We start from the raw sequence: 16,187 nt of genomic DNA on the forward strand, positions 1-16,187 counted from the left end.
TGAATTGCTCCCTAGTGTGCAAAGATGTGCAGGTTAGGCGAGGGTTGCAAGAATGGGACTGGGGAGTGGCCCTGGGTGAGATGCCCTTTCAGAGGGCCAGAGCAGACTCGATGGCTGAATGGCCTCCTTCTGCACTCTAGGGCAGCACACTAGCATTGTGGATAGCACAAAGCTTCACAGCTCCAGGGTCCCAGGTTCGATTCCGGCTTGGGTCCTGTGCAAGAATCTGCACATCCTCGCCGTGTCTGCGTGGTTTCCTCCGAGTTCTAGTTTCCTCCCCACAGTCCAAAGAAGTGCAGGTTAGGTGGAATGGCCATGATAAATTGCCCATAGTGTCCAAAATTGCCCTTAGTGTCGGGTGGGGTTACTGGGTTATGGTGGAGGTGTTGACCTTGGGTAGGGTGCTCTTTCCAGGTGCAGACTCGATGGGCCGAATGGCCTCCTTCTGCACTGTAAATTCTATGATCTATGGTACTAGAACTTAGCACTTCAGTAGAACCACCACCTTCAGGGGCGATGAGATATATTTGACTAGGGAAAATAATTACCAGATGAGTTAATCAAATCTTCACGTCTTTGTTAAATGCAGCTCTTTCTTGCCCCATAGTGGCAAGGTTTGCAACTACAATGAGTAAAACTTTTCCTTTGTCTGAACCACTAAACCAGAGAGCTTCAAAGTTTATAAATAGGACATCTCAAAACGAAATTTCAAACGGTTGATATTTATATAACTTTGAATACTATTTCCAAGGTAAAAATTTAATTTAAAATTCCTTCCCATAAGCATTTTTAAACTACTGATTCATAGGTTTTTTGAGATATCGTTGTAATTGACTGCTTAATTTGATTCAATACCGTAGGTTGCAATTACTTTGGAAAGAGTTCAATCCAGGATTGCCTGTATGTTTTTGGCATTCACCACTGCACTGGTAAATTTTGTTTCTTCTATTACTCAACTCTGCTCGAGGACACTAATTAATATTTGATCTCTCCAAATCCTTTGACAATTTCTTGCAATGTGCAATTCTAAACAAAACATATGTTGCGGTAGACCAAAGCTATATTCAGGGCTATCTAGTTTCCTCTCAAATTGCTTTTGTCTTTCGTTGACAGTTTCAGTATGTGACTTACTGTCCATTAATTCTTTATTCACATTCTGTGGCCTCTTACTCACCCTCCTTCACATCATCTATCTGCATCTTTATGATGTTGATCTAGATTCATCAACTGTCTGCAGATCACACCCAATAGTTGCACAACCTGTATGCCACATACTGTAGAAACTGCACCAGACAGTCTGCTCCATGACCTTTAGGATAGTTTAGATTATGTTTCTCCAATACACACTTCCTGACATCTTACACAAGTCCAGCCAAATTCAACTATTAACCTTTGTTGGCTACATCCTTATCTATTGCTAATTTGGCTTCGTATCTGATTGCACAACTCCATTGTGAAAAACAGCCCCCAAGAGAAATTTCCTTTTCATGCCGGCACAGTTCAAACCTTGACAAAAATCAGTCCATCCAAGAATTGAATTCTGTTTTCATACCTTGATGAAAGGGATCGCAAACATATTTTTTTTTTGCATGCCTGGGCAGCATATTAGGAAGTGCATGTTGTTTTTTTCCCATCACATCACAACTCCCATTTTTCGGTTTGACCAATCCTTTCAACCTTTTCTCTTACCCTTTCAAAGTAGATATTCCCAAAGGCTCCACAATTATGGTCCTTGTTCCTTTGCTTGCATTTGTCAATAAAATCCAATCCTTTGGAGACTATAGTCCATCATATGGAAGTCCCAAATACATATCAGGTTAATTCCTGGGAACATTAAAAATAAGGCTCCTTCTAATGGTTTAGTGAGTAGGTGTACCATGAGCACCAAACAGTACAAGGTGGGGGAAATAGAGTGTGAAAGTAGGGGAGGCTTACTACAACTGTACAATGCATTGGTGGAGGCCACATCTAGAATCACAAGCTTGTGGCTTTAGGTCTCACTCAAGGGCTTGGAGAACAATAATCCAGGCTGCTGGAGCGCTGCACTGTCAGAAACAGCATCTTACGAGCGAGACGTTAATTGAGTCCCCATCTGCCCTCTCGGGCGGAAATAGAGGAGCCTATAGCTCAGGCGGAGTATCCATTACCAAAGCTCTTGGGGACGATGCGTTTTGGCATTCATTTATTTCTGGATTTTGGATCTACCGTAAAGAGGGTAGGCCTAGGTCTACCTGCATTACAATAGCCGAAGCCGATGCGAGCTATAGTGTCCAAATACAATGCTGTTTTCTCAATTCTCACACATGCTTACTATGTCTTACTATAATATTACATTGCCTTCACTAACATACAAATCAACTGCTGTTCAAAACTTCCTTTTTGGACATACAGATAAAGGACATTCGACCTGCGCTGCAATATTTCAAATCGGAGTAGGGCACTTATATCCCCAGTGTGCCAGCCAATATTTATCTCTCACTATCACATAAAACATACTAAAATAGTTTTTTTGCGGGTTCCTGCTATGCACAAATTGGCTGCTGCATTTTCTACAACAGCAACTACACTTCAAAAGTGCTTCATTGGCTTTGGATATCTTGAGACCATAAAAGGCACTATATAAATGCCTCTTGCAAAACTGCCAAAACGTGGACTATTCTTCATTCACCAAAATGTTTTCTGTACCTACCATTAACTACCTCTCAAAATAACATGTAAGAATTTGCAGCATAATATCCAGAGAGAATCCAGAACCAGTTTTTAGTGGCTTTGAGAGCCATCTGACAATTTAGCAGCCTTGCCAAGTCATTTCTCAAACACAAATGTGGTTTGCAAGAGAAATCAAACACTTAGTCAGATGCTGGGAAATGCTTAACACACCTCATCACTCAAGTAACTAGAGAAACTTGCATTTTAAAATGTCAGTTATAAACTTAATTCAGCCTTTTATTAACAATAGAACTCACTGCAACTGAATGGTGGGAGAAACATCACAGCAAGTGATAGCAACTCCTAAACCCATCATCTCCACCACGTAGGACAGGACTGCAGGTGCACGGGAACACTATCGCCTGCAAGTTTCCCTTGATGTCATATGCCAATGTGGAAATATATTTGCCATTCCTTCACCCTCACCGAGTGAAAATCCTGGAATTCCCTACATAACAGCCCTGTGGGGATGGCTACGTCCCAGGGACTGCAGTGGTTTAAGGCATTAAGGCAGTGGTTTCACCAGAACTTTAAAGGGCAATCAAGCTTTGGCTAGCCTTGCCAATTCAGCCCATATCTGATGCTATAGATCTATAGCCAGACCACTGATATTCCCAACTGCTGAAACAGCCAGAGCATACAATTCAATTGCTTTTTGTTCATTTCAAATATTGCCAAATGAAAGGATTTTACAGTTCTGCTGCATTCTCCCTACCTAATATTTACCCCACGATTGGTGGCAAAGCTTTCAACCACTACAGCCCTGTGTTCTAGAATTATTTTCTTTCCAACTTTGCTACCTCCAACTTCCCCAGATTCCATTCTAAAAGTCTTCTCATAACTGATCTCCTTAACAACTTCTTGCACGGAACATACCACTCCCATCATCAAATGTTTCGGAGGATGTGGCTCAGTTGGTGGTACTCGTGCCTTTTGATTAAGGAGGTGGGTTCAAGCTCTGTAGCAGACTTCAGGATATAATCTAGGCTATCACTCCACAATCCTGACAATGTTTAATTGCCGGATAAAGTGTTAAACTGATACCTCTGTCCCCTTTGCCTGTTCGGGCGCTGTAAAGTATCTCATGGCACTGTTCAAATAGATCTCCGAGTTGGCTGGGGAACATCCCTTCCCTATCCAGTGCCACATAGGATCTGTCATTTATTAATTTGCTGTGTGGAAGGCTGTGCACAAAATGGCTGTTGCATTTGAAAGTAATCTATTGATTGTAAAAATGCTCTCGGACATCCTGATATGATGAAGCACAATCGAAATGCAACTATGCTCTCACCTAGAATGTTTTATGACATGGTGGATAATGATTTAAATATATTTTACTTTACAGGTTCTTGAGGTGCAAGATAATAGAACCTTACTAGCAGTAGGAGCTGAAACAGAGATCATGAAGAACAGACAAATACCAGCATTTTTAAAAACCCCTAGTAAACCTTTAATTAGAGTGTTTTTACAAGACAATGACAAATTACATTAAACATTTGAACTGTTTGAACTTCTGGATATTATACACCTTCCCATCTGTCTTGCAGGTAGGGGATATTGTCAATCTTAACAGTTATAAGCAAAATAAGCTGCATAATGGTACATATTACAATATATAAATGTACAATGTTTACATGAAATGAAATACATCATAGAAGCTGGAAAATTCAAAGATGCATCTGCATCAAGTGGTGCCCCTTTTCTTGAAAAAAATGCCACATCCACTTATACATTCACTCTTACAACAGATCAACAATCAGGTGCACCACCGGTTTGGCCCAAAACATGAATAATATCAACACCACACGATGCACACAAGGTACAGCAAGATTCCTTGCTTTACTTTTAGTACAACTTTTTAACCCAAAGTGCAACAAAAAGCTGTACAGAACAAACTGGCTAGTTTTCAAAGTGGAACGCTTTAAACTGGGAATTAACCTACATTCCTATTCATTACAGTGCCTGTATCAAGCACACACAAGGTAAGGCACAGTAAGGTTCTGCCTGCAGGCAGTGTGCATCATATTTACTCGGAGTAAACATTTGCATTTGTGCAATTCCATGCTGAAACGCTCTTAACTGCAGTTTATGACAAATTTGAAATAAACAGTAAATAAAAGCAGGATTAAATAATGCGCAAATCTATACTCATTCTGCAAGGGGTTCCATTACTGATTGCTTGTATTTACTTAAATGAAAGGTGGCTTGAGTTACTAATCAAAATAAGTTTTTTGTTTTGCATTATTGAGTAACCTGTACATAGTCATTCTGCAAATTATGACAGTTCACATAATACAGCTGCTTTTCTTCTTTCTGCAGGATAGTACTATTTTAATCCATTTTTAACCCAGACATTTTTAGCGTACAAATAAGTTGGATCTCATTGTTAATCAGACAGCTAACTATAAAACTGTCCTTATTGGTGTTCAAGTTCATCTAAAACAAAAATGCGCCCTATATATTTGTGTTCTTGTTCTCTGCTATTACCCTGCAGTGCTATCTAGTCTGTCTTGCGCCAAACTACAGTGAATTTACATTCAGGCACTGCAATTCAATATTCCAAAAATGCAAACGGTTTTGAGCAGTTGAATCAGACCTGATGATATCCTCTCCTTTCGCTCAGTGGTCAAATACTGATTGGACCGTAGTGTACATGATTAATCTCCAATATACCTTAAAAATATTAATTTCCAGTAAACAAAACTCTTCATGCCCAGTTCATAGCTTAAGAATTAATAACTGTTGTATGAAAGCCAGACCTTGTTTTACTTCTACACCACTACTTTTTACCCAATACACCAATGCTACAGATAGCTCCTTTGGAAATTTTCTCCAGCTTCCTGGCATCTTGACATAAAAGATGCACTCCTTATAATACAAAAGTGTACATATAAAAGCAATAAAAAGGAAGACAGAGCATTCAAGCAGGACTTCGCTTGCTGCAGTGTAACAGTACTGGCAGGGGTGGAAGTCTCATGAGGCTCCTTGTGAGTTAGCTGTGTTGGTCAGAAGACGCAGATGTGACATTGAATTCATGTACCTATTTGATTGGCTTTAAGGGAGTGTTGCAATGGACAGACTGAGGGAAACGATAATGGTACGATCTAGTCTCAGATATTTTACAGTCACTAGTTTTCCTGAAAAAAAACAAAAAATTAATTAAAAGACGACTCAAGCAAGCACCATGGAAACAATTGTTTATATTCACTACAATGTGTTAGAGAGCAAAGACTTCTGATGATGAATTTTACATTGCACAATTATTATAACCGATTAGAAAATAAACCTTTACTTGCTACTTTTGCCATTTTTAAAACAGCTACCACTCGCAAGTGCAATAATGTTTGCATAATTAAGAATTCTAAAGATGAAAAAGTATAATTTCCAACTGCCTCAGGTGACTTCAGTAAACAAGTAATATTTGTCCTATTAATGGTCTGTAATAGATTTGGGCTATCAGTGTCTTTCAATGGCGAAGTGCCGGGCTTCAACATGACACTTAAACACAACAGCATAAAGTAAATTTCATCATTTTTTCTGCAGCAGTCTAATGGATTCCAAGCACAATGCAATGCCCCTTATGAATTGTTACCACCACCCACTCTCCCCACTGCCTTCCAAATACAATTCTAGCTGCGAGTAGGCTTAAACGGTGAACCAGAGCAGGCCTGATTCGCCTGTTAATTTGCATTCCTTGTGAAAAGTTGCTGACAATAGGATGTTGTTTTTGTTTTACAATTTTTCAACGTAGCAAGTTTATTTTCAGGTTTCAAACTGCAGAATATGAAATTGCATATGTATGAGCATTTTAAAGCAACTTACCATCAAACCATGAGCCATGAAGTGCTTTAAAAGCCTTGCCAGCAAAATCTGGAGACAAACACTTCACGTACACACAACCCTACAGCAGAAAGAATGGAGGAAATTACTGTACATGAATAAAACAAGGAAACCACATCAAAGACTATAATTTTTCTTGCAATTTAGTAAATTAGTTAGGCACACAGTAGGCCTAGCAGAACAAGTCCAGCAGTGTTGTTTCAATTCCCGTACCAGCCTCCCCAAATAGGCGCCAGAACGCGACGACGAGGGGCTGTTCACAGTAACTTCATTAGAAGCCTACTTGTGACAATAAGCGATTTTCGTTCATTCATAAGACATCAAGATGATGAAATCAGAATATCTGCCGATAAAAAGATAGTACTTCTAACCTCACGCGAATTCTTATCCACTGCAATATGAACAATTCCCTCATTGTCACTGCACTTTTCTAGGATTGCTTCCTGAATTGCGACATGCCAGTCATCCCCAATCTCCCTGCAAAATAAAAATATATTTTTTATTGAATGGAAAATCACATATTCATGTAAAGTAGAAAGTAACCAAAAATATTTTTTTTAGAGAATTGGATAGCTTAGTGGAGCAGCCACTGGCCTTTCATCTCTGGATCTATGACCATCTGAATGAAGGTTATGCGGTATGAACAACCTCGTGTGTATCATATGTTACAGAAAGGAGCTTTATATTGGATATTGAGGCCCTAAACTCATGGAAGTCTCTTCCTGCACCTCTCCACCTCAAATTAGTCCTTTAAGACACTCCTTAAAACCTACTTTGGCCCAAGCCTTTTGTCATCTCACCCATCTCATGTGTCATATGAGATAAGGTGCTATACAAATACAAATTGTTGTTCTAAATGTCATTTGCTAGAACTGAAGAAGACTGGTTCGCACAATTTTCAAGATCTATTTCCAAATTTTTTTTCCTTATTTGTGCATTTCTATATTTGGACTCATTTTTTTGTTAGCACATAGGAAAAAGCGAAATGAACAGAAGGTCCATTAGGCCAGAACTATCATGTAACAATTAAGAGTAGGCCAGGTGGCCCACTGCACCTGCTCTGCCATTCAATAAGGTGATGGCTGATTCCTCCTCCACGCTATCCCTATACACATTGATTCTCTTAGTGCCCGAAAGTACTTCAATCTGTCTTCAATCGAATCAATGACTGGTCCTCCATAGCTCTCTGTGGTAGAGAATTTAAAACTTCATAACCGAGTGAAGAGATTTCTCCTCACAGCTATAGATATTCGACCCTTATTTTGACACCTGAACTCTAGCTGTAGACTCTCCAACCAGAGGGAATATCCACTCAGCATCTTATGTTTTTAATTTAAAAAAAAAATTTTTTTTAGAGTACCTAATTAATTTTTTCTAATTAAGGGGCAATTTAGCATGGTCAATCCACCTAGCCGGCACATCTTTGGGTTGTGGGTGCGAATCCCATGCAAACATGGGGAGAATGTGCAAACTCCACAAGGACAGTGACCCAGGGCCGGGATCGTACCTGGGACCTTGGTGCCATGAGAGCAGTGCTAACCACTGGGAGAAGAATTTTATTTTTCAATGAGATTACCTCATTCTTTTAAACTCTTCCAGTTGACCTTCATTAACACTGTCTTAAGGTTAAGTACATCCTTCCTTAGGTAAGGAGGCCAGAACTGTGCATACTACTCCAGATACAATTACTATATAATTGCAGTAGGCTTCTTTGCTCTTGTATTTCAGTCCTCTCTTTATAATAAATGTTCAAAAACCATTTGCCTTGTTAATTGCTTACTGTTTCTTGTGAACTTTAAGATTTGTGTTTACAATGCAGGTCCCTCCGAACACAAACATTCAAAGCCTCTCACCGAGAAATATTCTGCTTTTCTATTTTTCTCAATGAAGTGGACAACTTCACACTTCTCCATATTATATTCTCTGTCTGTAACCCTCTTGCCCACTCACTTAAACTTCTCTTCATCTCTTTGTAGCCTGTTCTCTTCTCATGATTTACTTCCCACCTAGTTTTGCAACATTAGCAAATTAGGATACATTAGCCCAGATATGGGGACCAAGTTTGTTGATATAGATTCCAAATAGCTGACACCCAAGCACCGATCAGGATGCTATCCCACCAAATGCAGCCAGCCAATACTGAAGTAACTTGTTTATACCTACTTGCGTGACTATTAACGGATCCACAATCCATACTAATATATTGCGTTCAATTTTATGAGCCTTAATTGTGCATTAACATCTGCCACACCCCACTGAATGCTTTTTGAAATTCCAAATATATTGCATGCACTAGTTCCATGTGTACCTAATTGTACCATTCTCACATCAATCAGACTAGACCCAATAAAAGAACCCTATTTTGAGATTTGGCAGCAGGGTTTGAAAACACATGGCACTGGACATTACTAGGGCATCCTTTAACCAATCAAGAGACTACAAAATACTTTTGGAAACATGACAGAACGGGCAATGGAAAAAAAAACTTCACAAATGTAATCTTTCAAATTTAACTCGTACATTTAAACAAATAGTTAAAGCAGAACTCCAATGAATCCTTAGCTGATTATGAAATTATATTAATCCCCTTCTTTAGTCTGATGCAAATCAGTAGTGTTTAGAAAAGCAACTACCCACTCACTTTGTTACTCCAATGCAAAAATATTAATGCTCCATGTAACACATTAGAAAGTAGTAAATGAAAGAAATTGATTGAGCCCAAATTATCAACTCAGCAGCCGAAACCTTCCATTTTGGAGTTTGCTATCATCCGAGTAACTTTGCTGTTCAAATAAAAATGACAGTTGAGCACAGAACTGAACTTCCACTTGTTTCAAAAGTTGCAATGTCAAATTGTGGAACTAAAGTTAAATTATTTGCTCAGTTTTAAAAAAAAACTTCACAACATAAAACTGGCCACAAATTTGCAGCTTTAACATACATTGATCAAGTCTGCAGCATTCATAGGCAACTCAATAGAATCACCATAACTCATTAGGTACTTACATGACTGGGTCAAACATGTTGCGGATCTTTAAACAGGGCGTCAAACTGTTAGGTGGCGAATTTCTACCATCAAGGTGGAAGGCTACAGAAGAAAAGGCATGTTATGAATATGCATTTTTATGATTCACATGCTTTAGAAATATAAAAGATAAATCTTGGAAAAGTATAGAAACCTAGGCTAGGGGAACTGGCAACCACACTAAGATAGTTACCATTCAAAGGATAGTCTATGATTACTTAAAAAGGTCATCGGTGGAAATGTTAACAATGGGCTATTTTTCCTGAGTTTCTCAGTGACAATGAGATGTCTAAGAGTTCTTTCCATTAGGGGGTTAAATTGTTCATGCGGGTCCCAGATCAAAGGAAGACTTGGAACAACAAGAAAAAGAAGGTCTTAAAGTATAATTATACTTTTCAGATCAAATGGCGGAGAAAATTGAAAGTTTACTAGTCTGAATCACTTTGGGGCATCCCGGGTGTGCCACACTGCCATGGAAATAGATTGTTGGAAGGCAGTCTTTTGGTTTGAGTATATCCCGGTGTTTTTCTCACAGAAATAGCAGTCAGCTTAGAAGACTGAGAAGGCAACATATATACATACACATGTATATATAAGGAACAGGGGTGTTCTTGAGTTGGAGTTACTATGCAGGAACAGCATGCAAGAGCTTTCCAGTAACTCGAAGTGCCTGACTGGGAAACTAAAGAGAGCCAAAAGTTAATTCCTGAGAGCTGTGGCTCACCTTGGTTTAGTCTTAGAAGTGAAAGTACTCTCAGGATCCGGTAACATATAGGAAAACTTGAGTGGAATTAAAAACAGAACGGAAAGTGGTCTATTAAGATTTTTGTGTTGAGGTAACAAGGGTTTAACAGAATAGTGTTGAATTAGTTGCACTTGCTTTGTTTACATTTTGTCTGGTAAGTTTTAAAAAAATATGAATCCTTGTGGCATAGTTCTTAGTTAATAGCTCAAGATCATAACATTATTCCATGCTACATTAAGATTGTACAATTTCTCAAAATATTTTGACAGAAAACCGGACCCATCCAGCAGCACAAAGAATTCTTAAAGTTTTAGCGCCTTCAAATTAGCAGGTTTAATTTAGAAGTTCATTTGTCAGGAAAAAAGTATTTTTACCAAGAACATGCATTCTAATGACTGGCCTCAACTGATGTAGTACAGGAATTTGAGTATTTCCGCTCCAATTATTGTACAGCATCAGATTCTTGCAAGTACCCGTGTGCGTACATCAGATGAATGCAGGATAAGAGCTGCCTGCAATGTCCCTACCACCCTCATAAAACCATAGAATCTCTACAATGCAGCAGGCCATTCCACCCATCGAGATGAACTGACCCTCTGAAAGAGCACCCTGCACCTAGGCACACTCCCCCACCCTAACCCGTAATCCCACCTAAAACCATGGATCGATTTTTATCACGGCCATTCCACCTCACCAAACTGGAGCACCCGGAGGAAATGCATGCAGACACAGAGAGAAAGCGCAAAGTCCACACAGTCACCCCAGGCTGGAATTGAACCCGGGTTCCTGGCACTGAGGCAGCAGTGATAATCACTGTGCCACCTTGCCGCCCCTTGTCCAAAAGTCAGCTGCCACTTGCCATCAAGGTTCACTTATGCCAGGGCATTATTGCAACTACTATAATTAAACTCAAAGAATTGTCACTGCAATAGAATATCAAGTGATGATGATACTCAAGCAAAGGTCATTTTGAGGGGAGATAATGAGACGAAAGACTGAATGACATATTTCGCAAGGACTTCATAATTTGAATTGTTGCACCCTCCACACACCAAAGAAAGAATAAAGACTAGCTTCATAGATTCTGGCAAAACATCTTGCTTAGTGCACACAAAACATTCTGCTATTTTATAGTAGGTCTGCCACCATATCCTTTAAAGGTCCAGGACTTGGATCATTAGGTAGGAATTATGGCACAGAAACAGACCATTCAGCCCAATCAGTCTATTCCACATTTATGCTCTACTCAAGCATTCTTCCATTTGTTTTGTTTTGGGATTGAGCAACTGTTTTGATTATTTTAAATCTGAATCTAAACTGGAAGTGATGAACCAGCAAATTCCTCTCCGTAAAACACCACAGTATTGCAACATCTGAAGAAATGGCTCGGTGGGATTAAAGTGTGAAGGAGGCCATTTCTTCAAAATAAAAAAAGGAATTCCACAAGGTGGTAATCGTTCCTTTCCACATAATGTAGCAGTGTACCAAAGTAGCCCAAATTGAGAACAGGAATATTCCTAAATCACTACCATAAAACCAACTTCCAGGACAGATCAGAAAATGGCATTATTGTATCATCCAAATAGTATTGCAGAGTAAATTTATGAGTATTGCATTACGTGGCAGTCTTGTATCTACCATAATTGTAATTTGCTTGAAATAGCAAACATCAGTCAAATGACAGTGAACATGATCAAAGATTCTTCCCGAGAAGATGGTAACAGTGTAGATTGTATTCCATCCACTTAGTTATCCACTGACTTCTCACTGACTTGCCTCGAGTCTTTCAACGATACAAAGCAAGACAACCAAAATTGCTTCAAATCAGACACAAAACTTAAAAGTATCTACAAATTTTAAACACTCCACGTAAAACCACCATATTGGTTCATGGGACTCATGCATCCCAGGCTTCATTTCTTGCCAATACCCAACGAGGTGTTGGTGAGACACATTTTGAACCACTACAGTCCATGTGGTGTAGCTATATCCATAGTGCAATTAGGGAGTGGGTATCAGGATTCTGACCCAACAACGAGGAATGACAATATAGCTCCAAGTCAGGATGGCGCGTGGCTTGGAAGGGAATTCGGAGGTGGCGATGTTCTCATACATCATCTACCCTGCCCTTCTAGGCCAGTGACGGTCAACCTTGGCTAGTGAGCTGGTCGCAGGAGTGGCCCTCCATCTGTGGGCCGCAAGAATTAAATCAGACATGTTCACTAACCATGATTCCGTGATTTTACAAAAAATAAATTTAAGAGTACACAATTCATTTTTTCCAATTAATGGGCAATTTAGCGTGGCCAATCCACCTACCCTGCACATCTTTGGGGGTGAGACTCACGCAAACACGGGGAGGATGTGCAAACTCCAAACGGACAGTGACCCCGAGCCGGGATCAAACCTTGGACCTCGGCGCTGTGAGGCAGCAGTGCTAACCACTGCACCACCATGCTGCCCCATGATTCCATGAATAAGATTAGGTACATTTAAAACATGCCGAATATTTCATAACAAGTTACAGAATATGCTCAGCCATTTATATATTAATAGAACTCTCTTCAACTGGTAAAAACAAAATAAATATTTACACTTTGGATGCAGAGAAAACACAAGGCTCACAGTCAATGTTGCGAGCAATCAGCAAGCACATCCTCTTGCTTTACGTTTGCATCACTTCAGTCATACCGTAGGGGAAAAACTAGGCAGACGGAAATCAATGGAATGTGGCTATCTTGCGTGTGGGCAATGGTTACAAAAACGTCTCATGGGCTGCACTCCGAGCCCAGATGGGCCGCATGTGGCTACAGGCAGTCCACCACTGTTCTAAGTAGTAGAGGATGCAGGTTCGCAAGGTGCAGTTGAAGCAGCCTTTGTGGCTTGCTGCAGTGCATTTTGTAGAAGGTATATGTTGCTGCCACTGTGCACTGTTGGTGGAGGGAATAAACGTTTAAATTGGTGGGTGGGCGTCAATCAAGCAGGCATCTTTGGCTGGATGGTGTCACATTTAAGTGTTGCTGCAGCTGTACTCATCCAAGCAAGGGAAGAGTATTCCATCACACTTGCTGCAGACCCCTAACCTCTGACCTGCTCGTGGTCACAGTATTTATACAGCTGATCCAGTAAAAATTCTCATCAATGGTAAGACTCCAGGACGTTGATGATAGGGGATTCAGCAATGGTAATGCCATTGAATGTCATAGGGAGATGATTAGATTATCTCTTGTTAGAAATGGTCTTTGCCTGGTACTTGCACAGATGTTATTTGTAATTTTATTAGTGTCACAAGTAGGCTTACATTAACACTGCTATTAAGTTACTGTGAAAATCCCCTAGTCACCACACTACAGCACCTGTTCGCATACACGGAGGGAGAATTTAGAATGTCCAATTCACCTAACAAGCACGGCCTTCAGGACTTGTGGGAGGAAATCGGAGCACCTGGGGGAATCCCATGCACACAGGGCGAACGTGTAAACTCCACACAGACAGTGACCCAAACCGAGCATCGAACCCAGGTCCCTGATGCTGTGAAGCAACAGTGCTAACCACTGTGCTACTGTGCTGTCCCAGCCCATGTCTGAATGGTGCCCAGATATTGCTGCATGCAGGCACAGACTTCTTCCGTATCTGAAAAGTTTGTAATCAGCTGTGAACATCCCACTTCTAATATTAGATGGAGAAAAGAACATTGATTAAGCAGCTGAATAGATTGGGCCGAGAGCACTGCCCTGAGGAACTCCTGCAGCAAGGTCTTGGAACTGTGATGCTTGATCTCCAACAACCACAACCATCTTCCTTTAAGCTGGGCATGATGACAGTCAGTGGAAAATTCCTCCCACTTCCCACTGGCCTTGATTTTGCTAGATATCCTTGATGCCACGCTGAGTAAAATATTGCTTTGAGGTCAAGGGCAGTCGCACTCACTTCACTTCAGGAATTCACCTCTTTCATTAATATTTAGGCCCAGGCTGTAAAGAGGTCCAGAGCCACCTGACTCTAGAGGAATCCAAACTGAGCATCAGCAAGCAGATTACTGCAAAGTGCCACTTGATACTAACACCTTCCATCACTGGTTTACAATTGAGTGTAAATTGATTATATGGTAAATGGCCAGATTGGATTTGTCCCATTTCTTTTTATTTGAGAGGATATACTTGGACATTTTCCAAATTCGTAGGAGACTCTAGTGTTGTAGCTGACCTGAAAAGCTTGGCTGGGGAGCAGCAAGCTCTGGAGCACAAGTCTTCTACTGTCAGAATGTTGTCAGGAGCCATAGTCTTTGGAGTATCCAGTGTATTTACATGTTTTTTGATATCACAGGGAGTGCACTGGCTGAAGGCAAGCATTTGTGATGATGGGGGCCTTGGAAGGAGGCAGAAATGTATCATCCACTTGGTACCTCTGGCTGAGGATGGTTGCAAATGCTTCAGCCTCTTTTTCACTGACTTACGAGACTCCCCTAGTTAGTTGTTGTTTAAATTGTCCACCACAATTCATGGCATGATGTAGGACTACAGAGCTTTTATTTATTTATTGGATTGTGAAATTGCTCAGCAGTCTATATAGCCTGTTCACTCAATCTGCTGTTTTATTTTTAAAAAGTGCTCAATCCACCTACCCCGCACATCTTTGGGTTGTGAGGGTGAAACCCACGCAGACAGGGGTGTGTGGAAACTCCACAGGGGCAGTGGCCTGGGGCCACAAAATCTTTTGGTGGTCATTCTTACTGCAACAGGCGAGGATGAGATCAATCAGCTTCTTCCTTCTTGTTGGCTCTCACCACTTACCGCAGCCAGTTTGGCAGATACATCCTTCAGGACTCAGTCAGTACTGATACAACCTAGCCACTCAGTGATGAACATTGAAGTTCCTCACCCTCGATTGCATTCTGTCTCCTTGCTCCCTTCAGTGCCTCTTGTAAGTGGTGTTCAACATGGAGGATTACTTATCAACATGGAAGACTACTGTTTCATCAGCCTGAAGGTGAGCAGTAGGTGGTAATCAGCAGGTTCCCATGCCCTCATTTAACTTGATGTGATGAGAATCCATGGGGTCCAGAATAGTGGTGACTCTGGATATTGATTCAGGGTTTGCAGAAAAGCTTTTGCAAGTAGGCAGTTTCTGTAGTTTCAACTGGGGTTTTACATAATTTCAACTACTACTGCATGTATGACCAAAATTCCACAATCGTAAAGGAGACATCAGAGCAACTCGATTTTCCCAATTTTTGACGTTTCAGTAAACTTCTTTTTTATATTGCCTATCTTAAAAGAAAAACAGACTTGCATTTATATAGCGCTTTTTAAGGACCACCGGACAAAGTGTTCATAGTTAATCAAGTTTTACAATAGATATAGATATATAACGGGTGGCACAACCCAAAGATGTGCAGGGTAGGTGGTATTTGGTCACGCTAAATTGCCCCTTAAATGGAAAAGAAAATTGGGTACGCTAAATTCATTTTTAGCATGAGATTTTTAACTTGGCTAATATTTACACGTGTGGCTGGGAACCAAAACAATCTATTGAGCAACAGTCAGGTTTTGGTGACAATCCAACCAACTTTTATTAATAGGCTATTTTATCTTTCACACTATTCAACCATTAAACAGCAATTGGTGTCAATATACTGTCCAATCTGTGAAGGCCAGTAGCCTGTGCTTATTCAGTCTATTTCATGGTTCATAAACAGACAGATGAGTGGCAGACCAGTTTGTATGGAACAAGAGCAGCATGGTGGCACAGTGGTTAGCACTGCTGCTTCACGGCGCCGGAGCCCAGGTTCGATCCCGGCTCTGGGTCACTGTCTGTGTAGAGTTTGCACATTTTCCCCGTTTGTGTGGGTTTCGCCCCCACAACCTA

The 16,187-nt window shown here is 40.5% G+C and overlaps 1 protein-coding gene across 1 annotated transcript in view; it reads right to left on the minus strand.

The window, feature by feature from the left end:
* Nucleotides 1–4,135: 4,135 nt before the first annotated feature.
* The window catches only part of lemd3 (LEM domain containing 3), a 55,960-nt gene continuing 43,908 nt past the window's right edge, over nt 4,136–16,187 (minus strand). The window contains 6 exon segments of the mRNA XM_038780193.1: nt 4,136–5,757; nt 5,759–5,811; nt 5,814–5,846; nt 6,532–6,610; nt 6,921–7,026; nt 9,556–9,637. Coding sequence (XP_038636121.1) covers nt 5,683–5,757; nt 5,759–5,811; nt 5,814–5,846; nt 6,532–6,610; nt 6,921–7,026; nt 9,556–9,637 — 428 coding nt within the window. The 3' untranslated portion in view covers nt 4,136–5,682.

Source organism: Scyliorhinus canicula, chromosome 20 (assembly GCF_902713615.1).
Source record: "Scyliorhinus canicula chromosome 20, sScyCan1.1, whole genome shotgun sequence".
NCBI lineage: Eukaryota > Metazoa > Chordata > Chondrichthyes > Carcharhiniformes > Scyliorhinidae > Scyliorhinus > Scyliorhinus canicula.